We start from the raw sequence: 24,332 nt of genomic DNA, 5'->3' as shown, positions 1-24,332 counted from the left end.
GCTTTAAATCGTGCCCACATCCCAGCATTTGTAAACAAGATCACTGGGGTGGTGGGGAGGCTGCTTCAGCGCCCCTACAGGCATTGCTGTTTCCATGGCACTATTGGCAGAAGCAACTATATTAGCTGCTTCAAGATTTCTGGGGGGTGGGGACAGAAGGTAGCCTCCTCACCTCCCAGAGACCGCAATAGCCATGGGGGCTGCACAACCTGCTACCCATGGGTCACAGGTTGTCCACTCCTGATGACTTATAAGCAAACATGTAGAAATTGTGCAGCTAGTTGAAACCCTTAGAGGAAAGACAGTCAAAGGCATTCTGTAAGGGAGGACAAAAGATAGCTGTTAGGCAAGGAATTTGGAACGACAGAAGCAAATAATAATGCACAGCACCCCTGCTCGCAAGCTCCTCGCGTGGTTCTATTCCTTCACTGTAAAGTAATACTCCTTTTCAACTGAAAATACTGAATTGAAAATAAGCAGTGTTCCCATCGTTGCAAGTCATGTAAAGTAGCTGCAGGCCAGGCCCTGCCGGGTAGGCATCGAGCATTTCAAAATGGGCAGCCTTTGCTTTCACTAGGTATGTGACATGTCACCACAGAAGGAGCCCAGCATGAGGCCTGCTGTTATCTTTGCAATCTGTTCTCATGCTCCAGAAATCATTGTCCCTGATCAGCTGCGCAAAACCAAGCAGGAAATGATTGAACACACCCCTGCAAATCTTATCCAGTTTTTCTACTATGGGCAAACAGAAGATTGTTAGGGTGCGGCTGAGCTATCGCTCTTGCCGGGTTTCAATTAGTTCAGTTCAATTGTCACTCAGTGTCATGGCACAAAGATTTACATGTTTCCCATGCTTAAGCCCCTACTCCTCTTAGAACTGATGGCTCAGGATAATCCCCCCCCCCCCCCCGATAAATGTTGGATTTCTATAATTGCTCCTAGGAACAGCTTAATGCAGTACAAGATGTGAACAGAGCAAAAGAAAAAAAAATACCCCTCCTGTTCACTCCATTCACATGTAAGAAACAAAGAAAGGAGTTGCCACTGGAGGACACATTGAGGAGGAGGAAACTGAACCATCTCCTCCACCCCACCCCACCCCAATTGTGTAGAAGGTTAGGCCAGAGAGAAGAAACTATGAGAAAATAAACCTCCATTTGTTCATGAATCCAATCCAGAAACGAGGTAATGCGACTGTAGACGCCTGGTTTATTTTCTTCCGCACAGCCCACTCCAAAGCTGGTTGTTCCGACCAGCTTCCAAGTATTCAGATCTTCGCATACCAATGGTCCCCCGCTATCTCCCTGAAAGACACGAGAACAACACTTTTGTCTGTGTCTCAGAAGGAAACAGTAGGAAGCATGGCTTAGAATATTTGAGCTTGCACAAATTAAACACCCAGTGGTTTGAAAAGCCATTAGTTGAACAATGGAGAAATCTGGCTACACTTTCATTGCAATGTGCTTTGAGTGTAATGATTTATTGAGCAAGTGTAAGCATTTTTGGCTGGGGCAGGCTGGGGGTTGTAGGACTTTTTCCTTTCTAAACCTGCATAGGATTACACCCTTACCTTACTAGGCAAACAGAGGTTGGAAGGAACCTGCCTTTTACCATTTAGCCTTCCCTAGCTTGGTGCTCCCCAGATATTTTAGACTTCAGCTTATTTATTTTGTTACATTTATATACCGCTCCATATCCAAAGCTCTCTGGGCAGTTTTCAAAGATTAAAACATGGAACATTAAAAACAAATATACCATATTTAAAACCATAAAAAGCATTAAAAATGGTTACATACAATATCCCATCCAGCACGGCCAGTGATCAGGAATGCTGGGAGCTGTAGTCCAAAGCATCACGAAGGCGCCACGTTGGGGAAGGCTGATCTACTCAGATTGGCCACAGCTCTCCAGGGTCTCAGATAAAGATCTTCCCACCATCTACTACCTGATCCTCTTTGCTGAAGATGAAGGAAACTGAACCTGGGACCTTCTGCATGAAAAGCATGAGCTCCACCACTAAGCTATGGCCCCTTCCCATCCTGGGCAGGATCTACACTGCTGCTTTATAACAGTTTATAACAGTATTGACAAGTGCTGCGGCCCAGGACACACTCCATATACTGTTTTCAATCTGCTTTCATAGTGCTATATCCTGCTTGGTGTAGATCTGGCCCTGGTGAATCCTTTGACACCTCCCTTACCTTTTCTCCAGCTAGCCATTCTTTCTTAGAGTTGTGAAATTCCTCCCTTCATAATATAATTTCGCTAGCAGCATTTCCATGTATGGACTTTTTTTTTTTTTTACCACAGGCTGATGTGGCTAGAAAACACTGGCTTTTTCCATATGCTGCCACAGCCTAAGATGGTAATGAGAATATGTCATCAAACATAATGTATTGGGCAGTATTCAACATTGCTGCTGCAGTCTCAACAATCTGTTGTGCAGCAGGAACCTCCATTAGCATTACAGGAAGCTGGAGCTTCTTAAAGGAACCCCAGAAATGAACAGAAATGCTTGTCCCTGGAACAGGACAGGTCAGTAGAGCTCCCTTTTGCAATCACCTCTGATCCAGAATCTGGCTTCAGAATCTGCTAGCTTCCCACGGCACTAACACTGCATCTGTCTAACATGTGGGCAGCACTGGATACTGCCCAAGGTACAGATTTTCTGGAAAATGTCATGTATCTGGATCCTCTTAATTTACCATTAATTGACAGTGTATTTTAGACAATTATGGTTAAGAAATGCCCCTACCTGACAGGAGTCTATGCCTCCCTTTAAATACCCTGCACAGAGCATTGACGAAGCTACAATTCCTCCATAGACCTCTCTGTGGTTGCACACTTTGTTAGAAATCAAAGGGACACCGGCATAATTCATAATGTCTGAAGTATCCCCTGTTTTCAAAAGAGAAGGTAAATTCTCCACTTCAGTGATAACAAAGGTATGGCTTCTTAAAAGGTATTAGCTATATAAAAAAGCAGCATCTTAAAGAGATTTCCCATATTTTCATGTATGTTTATTAATGCCACCCAACCAGTGATGGATTTAAATCACTTTTAGGGGCAACCAAACCATTTGTTCCACCCAATACCTTTTAATTTATTTATTTATTAAGGGCACAACCCTATGCACGTTTAGACACAAAAAAAGTCCTCCAATTCCCAGCATTCCTCAGGCAGCATGGCTGCCTGGAGGGATGCTGAGAGTTGTTGGAGTTTTTCCTGTTTAAACATGCATAGGATTGCACTTTAAAAAGGAATCCCCAAACACAACCAGATTTTCTTCACGAATATTTGCAGCTTACTGTATAGAAATGTTTGCAATACATCGGACAAGTAAATCTTGTCTCTATACTCAGTGCCATAATTAGTATCTAACCACAATTGTACTTCTGTGTTGTGATCAGTCTGGAATCTTTCTATGCATAAGAAAATATGTATTGTGTCTTTGTTAATTTTTCACACATAGCAAATTTGCAGTTAGCAAAAATAAAAGACAATGTTAAGTCTCAAACATTAAAATACTGACCTCCTTCTTCTGTAGCTCCCCATCCTGATACCCAACACATTTTCCCTTCCGGAAAACGTTCTCCAAAATTAGGAAGACAAATTGGCTCTATAAGACCTGTGTAAAGAGAAATACCTGCTCTCCAAACTTGCAGAGTTTCATCATTAATACGTAGTTATGAGGGCAACATTTAGTATTTTCTTTCTTTGTTACATATGTATATATTACTTTTCTTTCAAAGAGCTCAGAACTGCTTAAATATGGTTCCCAGGTGGCTTGCCATATAAGTCCAAACCAGACTAACTTGACTTCAGCAGCGGAGCTGCATCATGCGTCATGATTCACTTCATCTATGTCATAAAGCACTTGTGATGGCGAAGCCTCTGTCACTGATTGCCTTAGCTGGTGTGATGTCTCAGAATATTCAATTTGCTCAGGAACATAGCAGTTTTCAGTCTAGTTTTTATGAGAGAAGGGAAAGTTGTCAGCTTGTATGAGGTTAGAATGTCACAGAAGGACAAGCTGAGGACTGGGAAGAGTTAGGGAAGCTAAAGGACAAGGGGAAAGGAGGCTGAAGGAAGGATGCAGGGTAGGCAGTCTTGCAGTCTTGATGATTCTAGTGGCTTGGAGATCCCTCTCAAAAAACCAATGTGCTGCCAACTTGTCAGGGGGCTGCCTAAATGGCAGCGGGTTGGTGCCGCGATAAATCAGAGGTCACCATCCACCCAGCCATGCCTCCGCATCAAGGATGGAGTGAGGTTAGACAGCAGAAGGGCCATGCTCACCTCGCTCCATCCTGAAAAGTCCCCAAATTTTAAAATGAAGCTCTTCTCTGGAAAGCCCCTTGATGACTTCAAGGTGGCTGCTGTGTCAGCTAATTTATACAGTGCCACTGCGAAGCCACCTTGGTGCTTCCAGAACATATAGACAGCCTCCAGGAGAAAGTCAGTTGCTATGTGTACTTGTTCATTTTTATTTATTTATTATCGCATTTATATCCTGCCTTTTTTCCTCCAAGGAACCTAATGCGGTGTACATAATCCTCCTCCTCCTCTCCATTTTATCCTCACAACAACAACCCTGTGAGGTAGGTTGGGCTGAGAGTCTGTGACTGGTATTTCAGGGTATTTCAGCAGGTGTCATTTGTATGCATACAGCACCTGGTGAAATTCCCTCTTCATCACAACAGTTAAAGCTGCAGGAGCCTTGCCGACTTTAGCTAGAGTGACCAGATACAAAAGAGGGCAGCTTTCACTGTTGTGATGAAGAAAGAATATCACCAGGTGCTGTATGCATACAAATGACCCCTGCTGAATTTTTCTTTTCTATACAACTGTTAAAGATACAGAAGCCCTGTCCTCCTTTTTATATGGTCAACCTACTCTGTACATGACAGTAGGTTTGGTTCTTGGTTCAGGCATAACAAAGATTTAGATCTTTTATTATTTGTGACAGCAAACGTCAATTCTAACTTTAAACACATAACCCAATGAAATAAGAAAGAAATGGTTGAAGATTCAAAATTACCATTTAGTGCAAGTGGATTGGCCAGCTTAATCAACGCTATATCATTCCTCATTGTTTTAGGTTTATAATTTTTATGGTATATAATTTTGTCCACTAAGTATGGATTAACAGAATGTTCTTCCAGTATTACAAAACCCAATTGCACACTCCAAGCTCTGGGCAGGTACAAACTGAAACAAAGACATTAGGAGAAAAAATTAGTACCTTTCAACTTTTAAGATTATCTGTCAAACCCCTATGACACATTTTTGTCCTAGATGCAAAATCAATTGTGGCACAAGATGTAATTTCCAATGATAACACAGTCTCATAATCATAATAGCTTGTTACGATATTTTTACACTCAAAAGTTCTCAGCTGTGATTAATCTCAGGTCTACAACCAATATTTTTAGGATCCAATTTTTAACTAAGAATTCAATATTGAATTTCAGCTTGCCTGTTTTGTTTTTTCAAAAAAGCTATCCTGATAATCATGGTGCATCCAAATTGGCTATTAATAATAATGTAATCAAGTGGAGGCTGATGTCTCCAATTTCAATGGGGCTGTGAATCCACTCCGGTTTTCAGTCAGAACTAGCCAGAACTCTGAATGAGCTCTCCAAGGTGCTGAACCTATTTTAGAGATATGATTAAACACCTTGGGTAACTCCTTTAGAATTCTGGCTGGTTCTGACTTAAAGCCAGAGTGGATTCACAGCCCCACCGAAATTGGAGCCAACAGCCTCCACTGATAAAGTCAATACTGTATTAGGGGAAAACAAGCTAAATTTGTCCTTTTTATCCCTCCATAATAGTTTCCTAATGAAATCCAGCAGCAAACTGTCTTTATTTTGCTTCTGCCATCAGCTAATTCAGTGGGGCAGTGGCAGGAGCAGAGCCTTTAGAGCAGTTGGGGGGGTTGAAAGTGGTTCATTGACCCCCCCAAAAAAAGTTGCCCACCCTAACCCTAACCCCTTCTTCCAAAACTAGGCTGACAACCATTACTCAGAGGACCTTCTTTTTTGCCACTCTCAGACTGTGGAATGGCTTGCCTGGAGAGATCCACCAGCTTAATGGTCTTTCTGAATTTTTTAAAAACTATAAAGATGGATCTCTTCTGACAGGCCTACCCAGTCGAATTTTAAAATGTCTTAAAAGATTTTTGGATTTTAATAATGTATTGGTTTTATGTTTTTAATCAGTTTTATGTATTTTATATTTTTGTATTCATTGTTGTTCCCTGCCTCGATCCACAGGAAGAGGCGGGTAAGAAATAATAACAATAATCATCATCATCATCATCATCATCATCATCATCCATTATATCACCCCCATCCTACTTTTCTAGTACTTTTTTTTAAAAAAAATGGTGCTGAATTTGTACCACTGCATACATGCACCTGTTCAGGTTTACAAGGGCCTTAGCTAAACCTAAGGTTTATCCTGGGACCATCCTGGGGTCATCCCTGCCTGTTCCCGGGATATCCTATGTGTCATTTACATGAACAGGGATGACCCCGGGATGATCCCGGGATAAACCTTAGGTCTAGATAAGGCCTAGGTTTCTTGTAGCAGAAGATAAAATAGGTTTTTCATAATCCCAGGGTCAAGCTAATAGGCCCTTCTCACTGAGACATCGCCCAGCTAGCATAACAATTGGCTGGGAACAACCCCTGCTATTGGCTCTGTGGTGTGCTGGGTATATGTTGCAGCATCACCATAGGAAATAACCACAGAAAAGTGGCTTCCATACCACAGCTGTAACATGAAAAGATACCTACAGTAAATGTATAAGAGGTGGACACAGATGCCTTGGTGTTACTGTGTGCAACTGCAGCACTGTTTAAGAGAAAGATTAAAAACAAAGTCTGCAGTTCCAGAAGGAGGCAGGCCCACAAAGATCAATAACATGATAATGAGGGACAAAGCAGAAATGAAATGTGTCAGGAGCGTTCATCTCGATACACCCTGAGTCAAAGCCATGCATGTTGATACAGCCAGGCTTATAAAAACATAGCAAACTAGATGAGACACTTACTCATAAACACAGTGAGCTGCTGTGACAATCCACCAGGGGGTGATGACGGATCCACCACACAAATGATATCCTTGAAACTGAAGGCTGGCTTGCCAGGGCCACTGCTGGGGCAATGATGCATTTCCACCAACTATACGTGAGGAATACCTGGACCTAGTGCCACATGCTGCCAATGGGAAAGTAGAATAATTGGGATAATTTATTTATTTATTTATTTATAATATTTATATACCGCCCCATAGCCGAAGCTCTCTGGGTGGTTTACAAAAGTTAAAAACAGTAAACATTAAAAATATACAAATTTTAAAACCACAAAAAACATAAAAAACAACAGCATAAATACAACAGTATCCATTTAAAAACAACAGTTCTGGGGTCCGTTAAAAAACAAACTTATTTAATAACAAACTTATTAAATACTGTTAAATGCCTGGGAGAAGAGAAAAGTCTTGACCTGGCACCTGAAAGATAACAGTGTTGACGCCAGGCGATCCTCATTGGGGAGATCATTCCACAGTCGGGGGGCCACCACCAAAAAGGCCCTCTCCCTTGCTGCTATAAGGCTATTGCTATAAGGCTATCACTATCAATGGAATCTTATCTGGGTGAGGTATATATGCCTATCAAAAACAAATCCTTGAATATAAGTATGAATAGCCATTTCTTGACTGAACTGACAGAAAGTACTTCATCTCTGAACCTGGTGAAGAATCCCAAATCTGGATGTTCTCTTTCCCTCTAAGCCACGTGGCAGCATTCCCTATTATTCCCTCTTAATATTCCCTTTCCTAACATTTTATTTAAAGAAGGAAGCTCTTACAGAGAATTGCAACCATAGCAAACATGTAAACGTTTGGGGCACAACCCACTGGGATGATCTCCTGCATAGGGCCCATGAAAGTTATTTGGCACTACCATGTTTTGACTTGTGCAGCTCCCATTCAGTTTGACAGGGCTTATGCAGAGGAATTTCTCTGTGTCCTTAGACTTTAGCTTTCACATTCTTGCCCAACTCTTGTGGAAAAACTGGGGCAGGAGCTACACTACTGCTTTTGAACGGATTGTAACAGTCTTTACAACTGTTGGGGCCCATGACACATTCCATACACCATTTTAAAAATCACTTTCAAAGTGTTATATCCTGCTTGGTGTAGATTTGGCTCCAAATTCTGCTTCATTTCCTAAAGCACTTACCCACACATTTTAAGACAATCACATTGCCTGAGGCACACTCTTCTCTGAAATGAAAAAGAGATAGACATTAAAGCATATTTCTTCTAACCTTCCCCGCCCTCTAATACAAACTTTTTCCTTTACCAGTCAACACTTGCAAATTAAAGTGCAGTTCAGTCTGTAAACATTACAAAAGTTCATTAGCCCAATATGCCAGCATAATCTTCAGGTATATCAATACGAGGCAATGGTTAGGCCTAATTTTTTAACTTATGCACAGCATTAGTCTACGTATGGTCTCTCAGTTTCTCAGTTTTCCAATCATAAGTTCAGTTCACCCCAAACTTTCAAAAATTGTTTTTAAAGTTCACATGATTTTTCAACACATTTTTGGTGTGCATGTCTCCTAATACACACATTTTGTCATTTCTCCTAATACATACAATTTTTCCTCAAGCAATTTTCCTAGTATAATGCATTTTTGAACTTATAATTTTGTTCACTAATACATGCATTTTTGTATGCATTTTCTGATTGGGGAAAATTATTGCAAAATTCGGAGAATGTGCAAATTCTGAAGCATAACTGGGTTCAAAAGGATAAGTGGGTTCAAAGGTGTGAAATTAGGTAAATTTGCATTAAAATATGAACAAAGTGAATGTCTACCCCATCTATACATTAGCCATACCTTCCCATGCATAAGGGGATCCACCTTGTCCAAAAAGCCCCTTCCCTTTCCTTCCCTTCCCTTCTAGTCCTTAACTGAGCATGAATCATTCTGATAGCTCCAAAATATGCTAGGCCATTACTCACAACAGAAGAACTTCCCTTATGTAGATCCAGTGGCCCTGCTTCTTAGGGTGGCCATGCATCCTCTTACAGAGTAATAAATAAATAAATAAATAAATAAATAAATAAAATACAGAGGACCATCCTTTATTGGAAGAGCGGCTCTGTCTAAGTCCAGTTTCAAGAGCCCTGAAATGCAGGAACCTTGAAGTTGCCCATCCACACTTAGCATCTGGGCAGCTAGGTTACCAGGTCACAGTTTTCCCATTTTGGTGAAATGTACTGTATTTATTTTTAAATTGTAATGATTGTTTCTAAAAGTGCATTGATATACATAAATTAGCACATGCAATTTTTATGCAAATCGTGTGCTTCTTTGTCCTCTCTTTTTAGTGATGCCTGACTGGTATGCTTTAAGGTGGATTCCTGCACTGAGCAGGGGGTTGGACTTGATGGCCTTTTAGGCCCCTTCCAACTCTACTATTCTATGATTCTATGACTAGCCACCCTACTGTTCCTTCCAAGGAACATGATTTTTTATTTTTTATTTTTGTGTGTGTGTGTGTGCATGATCCTAGAGAGACACAAGGCAGCTTGAATTACCTAGAAAAGTTGCATACAGGCTTCCTATAATGGCCAAGTACATGTTGATATACTCAGCACTACTTGCACCCTGCTGATGGTGGTGAAGAGCAAGATGGAAGAGAGAATGAGTCATGACCCTTGATGTTAGGATGACCCTTTATGTCAGGACATTTTAAATCCTTTTCCAAAATGAATATGAATATGACTGCTTTTGCCATTAGAAAAACAGTGAGGAAGCAACTCAAGAATTTAAGCTGCCCTTCACAACAGCATGAAATGATGCTTGATGTATGCAAGTAGATAAACATAGACTCTACTAGTTCCTGGGAACATTCCACAAGAGAGCATTCTGTTCCATTTATGGGTCAATTTATGCTTTCTGTTGGGTATATGATTTGCATATCTGTCTATAGTTGAGCATCTCAAACATACCGCACATACGTAGCATTCTGTGGTGATGTCAACTGATCAGCGGCTAACCAGTGGTTTGCAGTAACGAAATACCTCTGAAATTCATCTTCAATGGCAGCCACAGGGAAATCAGCTGAACTCTCAAAACTGCAAATGATAAGAATTATTTCGCAAACTCTAATGCACCCACAGTATTTATCTATCATATTTATAGCCTACCTGATTTGCCAACTTTAGACTGAATACTATAAAGTATTCATTAAAGTACTACTTGAACCATCCAGAGAGTTTTGCCTATTGGGCAGTATAGAATTGTAATACATAAATAATTAAATAAATAAAAATACTAATAAAGAAAACAATTTTGATATATCAGAAAATCAACCAACTAAAACACATACTTGAATTCCTACTCCAACCATGGTGTAATGGCTTCTGGCTGAGTGGTTTTTTGTTAGACTGCTAGTTTGTAGCCCAAAATTGTTGTCTGATGTTCCCTCACTGGGAATCTCTTTCTGTTTCTGAATGGGTCTGAGATACCTACTAGAGCTTGCCACCCCAGAGCCAAGGAGATAGGCAGGTGTCTCTCTGTGTGTGTGTGTGTGTGTGTGTGTGTGTGTGTGTGTGCGCGTGCGTGCATGTGTGTGTGGGTGTTGTCATATAAATTGTTAAAAAAACAGTGTCTCTACATTAAGGGAAATCATGTTTACCCAGGCTTTTGTGCTTCTTGGTTCTTTGGTGAAATTATTGTGGACTGAATTACATGGGAGGAGAGGGCCAACAATGTGGTTGAAATGAATACTTCTCCTCCATTCATTGAGTTCTATTGAGACAGTGATATTACCAGCTATTACCTCTTTAAAAGTGGTTCTTTTTATCCCAGAATTTCTGGAGGATTCAGTGGGCGGCATCTTGCTTGTTGACAACGTCATGAAATTGACCAGAAAACTTCTGTGAGTGGCCAATCATGAGCGTGCAATAAATTGCTCGTTCACAAGAGCCCTTGATACTGGGCCGGCCCTACCATTAGAATGAAGTGGCTGCCTCAGGAAGCAGATTTTGGATGCCTTGAAAGGGCAGCAAGTTGTTACTTTGTTATTAATGTATTTTTACTGCAAATAATCCAATTATTTGCAATAAAAGCTTGTACAAAGCTTGTAGAGAAAAGCTTTTCTGCCTCATGTGACAAAATAATTTGGCTGGCCTTGGGTATTGTGCACCATGATTTGGATGAATGGGTGGGGCTGCCATTTGCTTATCAGCTTCAGGCAGCAAAATGTCTTGGGCTGGCCCTGCCTATATATCTAGCGCTGTAGTATGTCAAAAACAGCAGACAGATAACATCAACCTGACAGTTTCTTGGCAAAGTTCCACTAATGCGATTAATATCTTTGGAGACTTTACTGACTAATTGGTTATTATAGTCAATATAAAACAAAAACCTCAGCACTTTATGCAAAAAACAGAGCAAAAAAACAACTCAGTTGCTAGCAGTTTCATTGCATTTCCAGAAGTCAGACATAAATGAGAGGGACTTTCCTTTACAGTAACAATTTGACTTGCAAAGACTTTTTAATAATAATAATAATGATGATGATGATGATGAAGCCTTTGATTTCCATTGCTAGTTTGCAATATCCCTACTCAGTACCTTGAGAAACCTAAGTATTTACATGTAACACTCCCATAGTTGTCTTTCCAGTCATCAGAACATACAGTCCTCCAGATTCCAAAACTGAACACCTGCAGCACAGCCGACTTGCCACTCAGTCTGACTGTAGGAAGCAAAAAAGAGAGAAGCGGCAAATAGCTTCAATTACAAACATTTTTTGGACCTAGAAATTTCTTTCCATGACCCACCATGTTTTTAAAAAAGCATTTCTTGGCCACCTTTCAGGTTAGAAGCCCTCCTAAGGCAACTTGCAGCAGTGAAACAGTAAACCTACCCTTCTTCCTCCTCCATTCATAAAACAACAGACACAAGCCATAAAATATTACTAAGAACCTAGAGCATAAGTGTAGCTACAGAGCAAAACAATCCAGTAAACCATAGTCAGGGCAAGGCCAGAGGAAACAAGGGCCTTCCTAAAAGTCTGCAATGGTGGGGCCTGACAGAACCATAATAGCAAGTCATGCCACTGCAGCTTTAACTGTTGTAATGAAGAGGAAATTTCACCAAGTTCTCCATATATACAAATGATACCTGCTGAAATTCCCTTTTCTATGTAACTGTTAAAGATACAGGAGCCCTGTCCTCCTTTTCATATGGTCACCCTATATATGCTGCTTGGAGTAGATCTGGCCTTAAGGGTGTTTTAATTTATTTTAATTCATTTAAATGTGTTCATGAGGTTGAAGACTTCATGTTTAGCCACTAGGGGCAGACTTCCCTAACCAGCTTTCCATCCCATACAGTTTGAAGGCAGGGGAGATTAGTAGGTCAAGAGACAGAAGTATGTGCTGTAGTGTATATGCTGCTGTGGGACAGCCCCCTTCAAGTAAATGGAATGGACAGATCCCTCAGGGGGCTATAGGAGTGCAGCATAGCGGGGGCTGTGCCAGAGGTGCCAGCAGGCTGGACCTAAGGGCTATTCCAATCCGAGTCCATTTGCTAGTTCATAATAAAAGCAAGTTACCGCATCTATACTCGTCCTCTCCATCTTTGCAGTTGAAGACACCATCACACCTCGCTGTTTGGTCAATACATTTAAAGGACGATCTGCACTGAAATCCCCCACTGCAGTTGAAGTAAACTGGCAGAATGGAAGAAAGCATCCCATTAGGACAGCAGAATCTTGGTTCGTACTCTCTCTCTCTCTCTCTCTCTCTCTCTCTCTGTGTGTGTGTGTGTGTGTGTGAGTGAGAGAGAGAGAGAGAGAGAGAAAGACAATGCAACAATGCCTGCTGAATGAATGAATGACCAAAAGCCCTGGGATGTTTGAAAGGCAGTCTGTCCGTTGTTACACAATGGGGAGAATCCAATGGGGCTGATTGTATTGTGCATGCAGCCCCCACAGTTTACACACTTTAGCACTGCTGGGGTAACCCGAAAGGAGTGGAAATGCTTGTTTCTGGATGGAGGCAGGTCAGCAGAGTTCACATAAGGGAGATCCACTGACCTGCCTCCATCCAGAAACACTCATTTCCACTCATTTCAGGGCTTCCCTTAGGAAGTGCCACTGGAGGCTAGTGGCTTCAATGTCAGTGGGCTGGTGAATCCACTCCAGGTTCAGTCAGAACCAGTCAGAACTCTATCCAAGGATAGTCCCTTAGAGTTCTGAGTGGTTTTGACTGAAATCTGGAGCAGATTCACCATTCCACTGACATCAGTAAACCGCCCAGAGAGCTTCGGCTGTTGGGCAGTATAGAAATGCAATAAATAAATAAATAAATCAGAGCCACCGGCCTCCACTGGGAAACACTAAATTTCTCTTGCGTAAGCAGGGGATTGTGCTTGTGTGATGGAATCGGTGGGGCAGGGGGGGAAATCAGTGGGGGCATAAATGCCCCTTTGGATACTGCTCAGTGCTGTCAAACCCGCTCATTAGAAATACCAACTACGATGAAACAAACATTGCCTGCACTTCAGCATTGGTAACCCTAGTTTCTATTCTATAGAAAAGATGGTCTGTTTATCTGCCTGCCTGTCCCCCTCAGAATGTAAGAGGAGCCCTGCTGGACCAGACCAAAGGTCTATCTAGTCCAGCATTCTGTTGTCTATAGTGGCTAATCAGATACCACACACACACACACACACACACACACACACACACACACACACCAGCCTTCCCCAATCTGATGCTGTCCAGATGTGTTGAACTACAATTCCCACAATTCCCAGCCAGCAGGACTAAAGGCCATGCTGAGTGAGGATGAATGGAGTTGTAGTCTAGTATATCTGGAGGGCACCATGTTGGGGAAGGCTATGATAGACAGATGGATAGTCAGTCAGACATTCAGGGCCCAAGTAGACATGATGTTTGTCAAGTCATTTGGCATTGCATAGCTGATTTTTGTAAAATGAATTGCCCATGCAGGGTGGTGATAACCCAGATCAGAACATAGGGGGAAGGGGGGCTTTAAACCTTTGCTCCTTCTGTGGGAAAGTAATTGGTACCAATATGAACTTTCAATCCACCGCAAATAACATGCATAATGGAGGCATTCTAATTAGTACCATGGTGGAGACTCCACACTATGGGCTGTCCACACCATGGTCCCAATCCAGCTCCAGATGCTTGCCACCTTGCCCCTGCTATGCATTAGCAATCTATGTGTTTGGCCTTCAGTTAGTCAGTGGGCTATTTCAGAAAAACACAACAGCCCATTGTGGGTTCATTAATCATCAAAGGTTCATGCCATCCACCATTATGAATATGCCATCCCCAACTAGGGGTTGCTGTGGCTTGTCGTGTCGTGCGAATCCAGTCAGGAAGGGTTATTCAAGGGCTAAACAATCCTTGCATAACCCTATAACAAGACTATAGGTTATGAGAGGGTTATCTAAACCTGGAATATTATCTAACCAGGTTCACACCACGCGATAGCCACAGCAATTCCAGTTGGGGTCTGCCTTTTCATACTGTCAGACGGCACATGACGTGGTCCCCCTAAGGTTACATTACCCACAATGGGCTGCTATGTTATCCAAACCGAGTCACTCACTCACTCACTCACTCCACATCAGCAAAAAGAATTAGGGCTTGTCTGGAATACGGTAAACACCAATACACTTCAGACATTTTCAGTGCTCTCCACATGTTCTCTAATCCAATCCCTTTTTATTAAAAGGATCTTGTGAACTGGAAGACTCAGTTCATTCTCATTTTCTATACCCAGTTCATTATAAATGGAATAAATGAGATGCTAAATACTAGTAGTAGTGCTCAAACTTCTAGTAGTAGTATTCATACTGTTTGTTAATTTCCACAATCAGATGGGTGGGTTAACAATGTGAGAGAATGAATTTGTGCAGAGAACAACATTTTGGTAAGGTACAGTAATTGCTTCACCACATCCCTGGTATGAAACTATAGCCCCACATTCCATGCCATCTTAAAACCACTGACACATTATTTTGCAATAGTGCAATTAATGTGGGTTTTATGTTGTGACTAGGGGCTCATCTACACCAAGCAGGATATTGCACTATGAAAGCGGTATATAAAAGGCAGGAGCCACACCAAGCAGGATATAGCGGTATATGGTATGTATCAATGGGCCCCAACAGTTGTCAGTGCACTTCAATACTGCTATAAAGCAGTAGTGTGGCTCCTGCCTTTTATATACAGCTTTCATACTGCTTTCATAGTGCAATATCCTGCTTGGTGTAGATGTGCCCTAGGGATGTCGGATAAATCCGCAATGGAATCAGATTTTTTTGAATCCAATCTGCAGATTCCAAAACAGACAGGCTTTCCCCACGGAGTCTGTGGACTTGTGGACTGTTTTCTTTCTTCTTCTTTTTCCTTTCCTTTCCAGACTTTTATGCAAATCTACTCATAGAAAAATATGAGCTGAGGAGAATGACCCAAGTCTTTTATTTATTTATTACATTTTTATACCACCCAATAGCCAAAGCTCTCTGGGCGGTTCACATGATACTTCCAGTTCACATGATACTTTCAAGAAATGTTTTAAATAAATAAACAATTTAGTCATATTAAAATACAGAAATAAAAAACACACTGCCTGAAAATGCACATTTTCTCATAGGCTAAAGTATAAAAATGTGCATTGGGGGGGATTTGCACATTTTGGGCGGCATTGGGAAAATTTGTTCAAATTAGAGAAATGGGGGGGGGGAACCCAATTCCATCAATGAGTGTACAACAGACTGAAAGGCACCTGGCACAGACAGAACAGGTTTTACAAAATCTGTATGTCCCTTGTTGTGCCCACATGACACCTTCAGAATAGATCCACTCAACTTACCTCTGCTCCCCAGATGCACATTTTTGGTTTCGGTTGGGAAAGGGCAGAGCCTACCTCACTGTATGGAATCTTTGAGTCTTCTGCATTCAGAGCATTGTGCCTTTAGATATTTGGTGATCTCTGAGTCTCACAACCACCTCTAATGTGGCAGATGCTGCTCACATTGATTTCTAGCCACTGGTGTTATGTGCAGTCATGGGCAGGCTGCTAGCCTGAGCAGAATTCTGTGTGCACCAATTTTTGCATGGTATTGTAAATGTTTGAAAAGCCCCACTTGTGACACTTGCAAAAACTCAGTGACCTGATCCAAGCACTAGCAAAGGCCACCCCTACCTTGGCACCCACAGACTGAGCTAGAAAGGTGGGGGAGAGGGGGCAGCAAATAAGCAGGTTAGTATGCAGGGCAACAGTTTGGAGGCACAGACGGCTAGGCTGGTGGCCGTCCTCTGCCACAGGATTTCTAGCTTGAGGCATAAGCGGAACAGAGCATGGGATCGGCCCTCTGCAATAGGGATGTCAGAGGAATCCGACCAGGGGGTGGAGCTTGCTGAGCTTTCATCATCTCGCTCCCCACCCCCCAGACTTCAGCTCATTTCAACACAAGCTGTTCCGAAACAATCTGCATCAAGTCAGGCCAGTTCTCGGATTTTCTTTCTTTTTTAAATTTGCGTAAATAGTAATTTGCACAAATTGCAGCCAGAACTGTGTAATTTGCACAAATTGCTATTTATGCAACTTTTTTAAAACTCACAAAAGTTACTGGATTTCGGTTCACAAATGCAAGCTGATTTAGGGATTATGTGGAAATTCTGCAAGCCCCCAAAGGCCAGATTTCCCAGAAATGGACATCCCTATTCTGTAATAATAATCTGATTCTCAGTATCCTGGTCTGTGGTGTTAGTTTCCTGGCTCAAATTGCCTGCAGTTATGTTCTTCCAGTAAGTAGTCCTGATGTTGCCAGGAGAAGGGCAACTGATGCCTGACCCACAGGGCTCCCACACTTGACATATGTCCAGAAGTCTGCTTGTGCCATTGGCCTGCACCCAATGGCCTTTCATATTTCACACTGGCAGCTGGAAGTCCATGCAAGTACACTGGAAGCAGTCATGACAGCTGGCCCTAACAGAGATGCTTCAGTGGCGTTCGTTCTGTTGATTATGCCAGTGATCTTATTAAATACTCCTATCTCAATGACAGGTCTATTTTTAAGAAATATACATACGAAAACACACACCAGTGCATTCAGGGTAGTATGGCCGTAGACCACACCAGTGACAAAAATCCAATATGCAACCTCTGATGGCAGGTTAATCCTATTCTCAGCAGGAGACTCATGAAAAATGCAAACCATAGAATGGCTAATGGAGAACCTAATAAATTAGTTATTGATACTCACCACCCAGGCCAATGGCAACTGCTATGATTACGGTGAGTAATAAGGCAAGGATAACGGGAAGCAGCCTTAGTGGAATTAAAACATGGCACTGAGGTGTTGGGATCTGTTCTGGAAATCAAACAGAAAAATGAGAAATAACCACCTCTGAAAAATGCATAGAGCATGGGACTTGACTCTAAAAATATGCAATTAAAACAATACTGGCCTCGCTCCCTCCTTGAAATGGCCCTACATGATCACTCTCAAACTGTCCCTCCCCCAAGAAATATGATTGGCCCCCACTCTCTTGGCTTATGGAAAATGTGAGAAGTCACATCTTTCCAATTTCGGTATTTAAATCATGTAGTTTTTAATGTTTTCATGCATTACTATTTTTAATGTCCTGGGGGGGGGGTGTCTCCACGGCTCTGGGTTGGCACCGCCTCCCTCTCAAACCCCAGGCTTTCCCTCCCCCGGGGTTGCGTTGGGTAATCCTGACACCAAGAAGGGAGTGCAGGGTTTCTGGGTGGCCGTCCAGGGACCAGAACCACCCCTGCCCTCTTCCTGGTGGAAGGTGGCCAATCGCAGACCACCTTCCACCAGGCACTGCCGAGCCATGCCTCCACTGCAAATCCAGAGTGAGGTGAGGGGCTGGTCACTGGCGTGATCCCAGATGACATGCAAGGCAAAAACAACAAAACAAACAAACAAAAATCCTCTAAAGGATAAAAAGCAATTTTGAGAAAACGTTCTGAAACTTTCCCCCAATAGTCTTCTGCAAGTTTTCTTGATATCTCCTGTGCCTTAAACCAGTCTAAAATATATCAGAAGTCAGAAACTAGAAACAGTTTGGCAGCTGAGTAGAAAAAATACATCAATATACAATGCATGAAGCAGGTAAAATGCAGTGAATATTTTCTCTGCAGCAAAGGGACTAAAAGGAGGGATGGAGAGACAGGGCCCATACATATTTCGCATCCAAGAACTATGCATTCCCTTACCATTTTCATTTTCACTGGGGTCTATTTTTGTCTGCTGTATACAGAAAAGCCTTTTGCAGAAAAAGCATGGCTCCGAACCTGCCAATTCTTCTTCTGTAACAGAGACAATTTCAACAGATCCAGGACTGGAGTCTGTTTCTTGGACCTGAATCAGCAACACAGAGAGAGAGAGAGAATAAGATATTGCATAGTCAGCTCTCCAAAGTACCTTCTCCATGGTAAAGGCAGAACTAGTGCTCAATCAGCTGCTGCAGCAAAATTTATTGTGAGTGAACTATTGAAGACTAATTGAATAGTTGTTTGCATTTATCTATTGTGACCAGTTGTGACCAGTTGACTTGTGTGCCTGCTCAGTCTGCTGTCCAGTAGCTTCCTCTTAATGGGTCACTTCAAAGCCCTGTTCTCCTTCTAATGGTTTTTGATCTTTGAACCAGACTTGGAAAGGGCAGCCCTTCAAACAGAGGATGGTCCTTGTAAAACAGGGCACATAGCCACCCAACAACTCATTTTAATGGGCATGTCTAGGTTGGGAGAGACAAGTCTGCCAACACAATGTCATTACCCTGCCCTCCGATGCATCTTCATTTAGGCCTGTTAGATATGAAATAGGTACTCTACTACTCAATATGTAGAGTGCCCATCCCCTTTGCATGTCTAAGTGCAATGACCTCCCCTATCTCTGGTATTATGGGGAAGGGCTTCTGGGTCAGAGATTAGTCTTCCTGATTAGAAGTGTTAGGCCATCAACCTATTTCAGAAGTTATGCACTAGACTTTTCTATTATGCCATCAACATTTTTGGTGCGCATTATTTTTTATTTATTTATTTTTATTGCATTTATAGCCTGCCTTTTTTTCCTCTAAGGAACCCAAGGCAACGTACATAATCCTCCTCCTCTCCATTTTATCCTCACAACAACCCTGTGAGATAGGTTGGGCTGAGAGTCTGTGACTGGCCCAAAGTCACCCAGTGGGCTTCCATGGTCAAGTCGGGACTAGAAGCTGGATCTCCCAACTCCCAGTCTAACACGTTAGACACTACGCCACACTGGCTCCCATTATGCTATGAAAATAATCCTAAAACTTTCCCTTAGGGGGGAGGGAAACCAAATCAACATTAAAACCAGCTTGATCATATCAAAAATTAGAATGCATGTTTTGGAATATATCCCTTCAGGGTTGATTTCTGAACCATGGTGAGCATAAATCTCCATTCCCATTGGTGCAAATCACAAATAAACACATTGAAGTTAATGTGTGGCTACATTTCTCCAGTCAGCTACTCAAAACTGGAATTCATTCTGGTAAAAGCAAGTCTAGAACAATCAATTTCAAATTTTGACATTCAAAGAGCCCCATTCATTTGTGTGCTGAGAAACCCCTGCCCATCTGCCATGGAATCCCTGGTGTAAGGAATCATACAGGTGCATTTTCTCTACAGTTAGAGGGCCGGTCAGACCCTATCTGAGGAAGTTCCCAACATTCTCTAATGGCTGACATTGCAGTGGAACATTCACTTTGACAATCAAGCTTTAATTTGTACACCAGAACCAAACTTCTCATCAAGGAATACTTGCTAAGCTTTTGGAGAAGTGATACACAGAGGCCTTAGCTAGACCTAAGGTTTATCCTGGGGTCGTCCCTGCCTGCTCCCGGGATATCCTGTGTGCCATTTACATGAACAGGGATGTCCCTGGGACAATCCTGGGATAAACCTTAGGTCTAGCTAAGGCCTTAGTGAATTTTAGGCTCTGGATGGTCTATTAGGGTGGCCAGATGGCATACATTATAGAGGACAGCTCTCTGTTTGAAGGCATCCTCTATTTGAAAGAATGGGCAATCCAAGTCAGGTTAAAGATGAAGAACCATACGAAAGGAGACCAGGGGTCTTGAGGTTATCCATCAACAGTGATCACCTGCTCAGAAAACAGGTTTCCTGGTCAAAACCTTCCCCACTATGGAGAGAAGTATTGCATTTCAATTTCAATTACAGTAATTATTTCCAAGTGTTCATCTATACATAAAAAGTAGCACATGCAATTTTTGAACAAGCCTTTTGTCCACTTTTGCTCTCTTTCATCCACTTTTGGGGCATTTCACACCTTGCTCATTCTGCTGAGTAGGCCCTTAGTCTTCTGCCCCGAAGTCTAGCCTTGACAGCACCACTATTCAGAGATCCTCAGCGCTCTTAGTTAAAAGCCAAGTGATCTATGTAGAACGTAGTTTAAAGTTTGAACCAACAGAGTACCGTCCACCAGGAACAACTCATGTGCATGTGCTGTTGAAATGAAAGTGCTCTTTCATATAGATAGCCCAGAATCTGAATGGAAGAACTACATAGGCTGTCTCTACACCTGTGCATGCAAATGACACTCAGGGGATCCCGGGAGCAGTCAGGAACGATCCCTCCATTTTCCTGGGATAATCCTTAGGTGTAGAAAGGGCCATAGTCTAACACATGTCAAAATTTTGTCTTCTGTCCCAACCAAGTTACTCACCAGGTGAGATCAAGGAAAAACCTGGCCCTCTTATGATAACTGCCCATGTTTCCTGAGGGAGACATTGCTTATCCATTGAGAATCAATGAATCTAAAAGAATCAGCTTTCCAAAGCACAGCATGTGGCAGAGGAACAGAGGAGAAATGTTTAAACCCCCTGTTCCCCAGGTTAAACTTACCTCTTCCTGTGAAGCCATTGTTATCAGCCAAGCTGCTTTCTCTTTGCATTATAAAAGTTAGCCAGCTAGAAATCCTGCAGTCTGCTATGCAAATATTTTCATTGAGCTATCCAAAATTGCTTGTTGAATCATTGCAGCAGAGGACATTATGACCAGCGTCAGTGTAATTCAACCTATCCAAAGATATCAGGTAGCCGAGGATGGCATTACTACAAACGCCAGGAAGGCAGCAATCTTTTTAATTAACTGTAATCAGGAAAAGGAACATGGAAGTATTTGCAAACTTTATCAGCAATGTCATATGTAGAGTAACATTGTAATAAGGCCACATAGTCTATGTGTAAGAAAAGTGAAGTAATTTATGTTTGATTGTTAATATTGTTAATTGACTTTACAATGTTGTTGTATAAAATATATTTATAAATACATTAGAAAAGAATATCTCTGGAAACTGTGACAGACGTATGTCAGCCTTTTCTTTTAGGCAAAACACATGAAACTTTTACACTGTTAGTTTTATTGTCCCCTGTGCCTGTCTGGTTCCATCCCTTCCCTTTCTTGTTGTTTTATTATGATTTTAATAGAATGTAAGCATATGTGGCAGGGTGCTGCTATTTTATTGTTTTATTACATTGATGGTGTAATAATAATAATAATAATGATAATGATATGGGTGATTTGGTTGGGCAAGTTGTCTACATTAAAGGATTATGCCTGGGGAATAGGAAATAGCATCTTAAAACATGATTCCTAGGTAAAATGACATCTCAATAACAGAGAAGAGCTGTACTTTCTGAAATACAGAAGCAATGGGGAGTTATTTCATCTGGAAGAATGAAAAAAGAAGAAGAGAGAAACTAGTTTTCAATGATGAAAATGTATTGGAACCCAACATATTTTGGAACAATAAGTTCCTTCTTCAGGGGAAATCTTATAACATCCAAATTCAGTTGCCCTGATGATGGAAGTCGCTATTTCTGTAGCCTGTTCTCAGAATTTGGATGCATAAGATCGCCCCTTGAAGAAGGTGCTTACGGTACAAAATACATCCGGCTGCAATACATTTTCATCATTTGCACCTTCGAGAACTAGTTTCTCTTTTTTGCTTTCTTCCTGGTTTTGGTGCCTCTCTTTTGGTTTTGGTTCTGCTTTCTGTTATGAGGAAAGGTTACATCACCTGGGACTGTTTAGTTTAGAAATAAGGCAAGTAATGGGAGACATAATAGAAGTGTACAAAATTATGCATGGTATAGAGAACGTGAACGTAGGAGAGGGGGAGGTTTTCTCCCTCTTTTATAATACTAGAACCCAGGAAGATGCAGGACAGATAAAAAGAATTATTTCTTCACAAAGCATATAGTTAAATTACTGAATTTGCTGCTACAAAATGTAGTGATGGCCACCAATTTGGATAGCTTTCAAAGGGGGTTAGAGAAATTCACTGAGGGGGAAAGTAATAAAAAACTACTAGCTATGATGGTTGTATCTTTCCTCCAGTGTTGGACGCAGTATGCTTCTCAATACCACTTGCTAGGGAACATGAGCAGGAGGGTGTTATTGCGTTTACATCCTGTTGTGGTTGGCCACTGTGGGAACAGAATGCTGGACTAGATAGGCCTTTGGTCTGATTCAGCAGGGCTCTTCTTATGTGCTTTCTTGTTGAAGCCCAAATGACAGCTTCAAAGAAGCAGGGTACATCCATGGCAGGATCTACACACTACTGCTTTATAACATTTTATAACAGTTTTGACAACTGTTTGGGCCCAGGACACATTGAACATACAGTTTTCAAACTGTTTTCAAAGTGTTATATCCTGCTTGATGTAGATCTAGCCCAGGTGTATGGGTGGGTGTGAGCGTGCACTCACACACACAGTACTTCTTTCACTTCTGACAGTATGAGTTTGAGGAGGAGGTGGGCTGACCCTCTCAGCCTCCTGCTCTCACAGGTGCTGACAACAGTGACAATTCATTCAGCAGAGAAGGAGGGGTGGTGGCGTTCTGTGCTTTAATGTCTCTGAAGAGTGCTGTGTCTTGTATGGGCCAGCCAAATGCTCAGACTGATTTTGATATTAGATGAAGGGGGGAATGGAAGCACTGGAGAGTCACTATAATTAGTGGCCCTACCATTAGGCAGACTGAGTCATCTGCCTCAGGCAGCCGATTTTGGATCTTGTGAAAAGGGTGCAAATCGTTAGGGGGGTTGTTGTTTTTTATCGGTTGATATTGTATTTTCATTCCCAGGAATTCTGTCTTGTGTGCAAAAATAACTTGGCCAGGGTTAGAGAGATTGTAAGCCTATGTGGCAGGGTCTTGCTATTTACTGTGTTATCTGTACAGCACCATGTACATTGATGGTGCTATATAAATAAATAATAATAATAATAATAATAATAATAATAATAATAATAATAATAATAACAACCACCATGGGGTGGGGGGGGGTGGGGGCAATGTTTATTGTTTTGCCTCAGGCAGCAAAATGTCTGCCTCAGTAATGTCAGCAAAGCATGTAAGTGGGTCCTCCAGACATTTTGGCCTACATTTGGGAAGGTTGATGTAAACAATTTTGAACTTGGTGGGCTGCTGGTCTGGCTCAGCCCAATATTCCATTACAAATCAGAATTGACTAGATAACTGAATATTGCTTGTTGGTGGTATTTTCTCTACCACTCAATAACCAGAGTTCTCTGGGTCACAATATAGAGAGAAACCCATGGAATACAAGAAAAATAAAATGTAACACAAAATCTAAACCAGTTATAACAGCCACAGAATAAAATTTAAGTAAAACCAACACTGGAGGACAACAGTACAGCCAGGATGATCACTCACACAATTCTAAAATGGATGGACTAGGAAAATAAAAGCTCTTCACTTGGCGCTGAAAAGTCCAAAATATATGTGCTAGGTGAGACTCTCTGGTGAGGGCGTTCTACAGGTTTGTTTATTTGTTTCTTAGATTTGTATACTGACCAATTGGCAAATGCCTTCAGGACAGTTTACAATCATAAAACCAAACAACAGCAATGAAATGACCAAAACATAATACAACTATAAAAAAAAATCAAAATAATACAATATGAAACATTAAAGACATTGAAAAATATTAAAATCATTGAGGATGGGATATCACTACTGAAAAGATCTTCGGCAGAGTAGCCATCCACTTCACCTCATTTGGTGAGGGCAACTAGAGAAAGGACTCAAAAAATGACGTTAGGGTCTGGGTAGGTATACATAGGAGGAGATGCTCCTTCAGGTAAACTTTGGTCCTTTAAGCACCAGGTGCAGACCTAGCTCTTTAGAAAGAGCTTTGAATCCAATTATT

At 41.7% G+C, this 24,332-nt stretch overlaps 1 protein-coding gene across 1 annotated transcript; it reads right to left on the bottom strand.

The window, feature by feature from the left end:
* Positions 1 to 305: 305 nt before the first annotated feature.
* On the bottom strand, positions 306 to 21,019 carry TMPRSS3 (transmembrane serine protease 3). The gene is made up of 13 exons (XM_063127693.1): positions 21,002 to 21,019; positions 18,326 to 18,470; positions 17,346 to 17,453; positions 12,652 to 12,768; positions 11,667 to 11,790; positions 10,037 to 10,162; positions 8,252 to 8,295; positions 7,058 to 7,223; positions 5,039 to 5,208; positions 3,533 to 3,628; positions 2,756 to 2,898; positions 1,100 to 1,304; positions 306 to 316 (listed from the first exon to the last, which is right to left on the bottom strand). The coding sequence occupies exons 1-13, from the start codon at positions 21,017 to 21,019 to the stop codon at positions 306 to 308; spliced, it is 1,473 nt and encodes a 490-aa protein (XP_062983763.1).
* Between the last annotated feature and the right edge of the window lie 3,313 nt (positions 21,020 to 24,332).

The sequence above is a fragment of the Elgaria multicarinata genome, chromosome 5, assembly GCF_023053635.1.
Source record: "Elgaria multicarinata webbii isolate HBS135686 ecotype San Diego chromosome 5, rElgMul1.1.pri, whole genome shotgun sequence".
NCBI classification, from domain to species: domain Eukaryota; kingdom Metazoa; phylum Chordata; class Lepidosauria; order Squamata; family Anguidae; genus Elgaria; species Elgaria multicarinata.
Note: the sequence above shows the minus strand (reverse complement) of the source record. Positions and strands in the feature narration are given on the sequence as shown.

Bases quoted from the DNA above. Each gene is read 5' to 3' on its own strand.
- TMPRSS3 (XM_063127693.1), bottom strand. The intron at 10,163-11,666 runs GTACTGAGTAGG...TATCATTTGCAG, and splicing joins AAATACTTAGGTTTCTCAAG to TTTTGAGAGTTCAGCTGATT. The intron at 8,296-10,036 runs GTATGTTTGAGA...TTTTCATTTCAG, and splicing joins CAGAATGCTACGTATGTGCG to AGAAGAGTGTGCCTCAGGCA.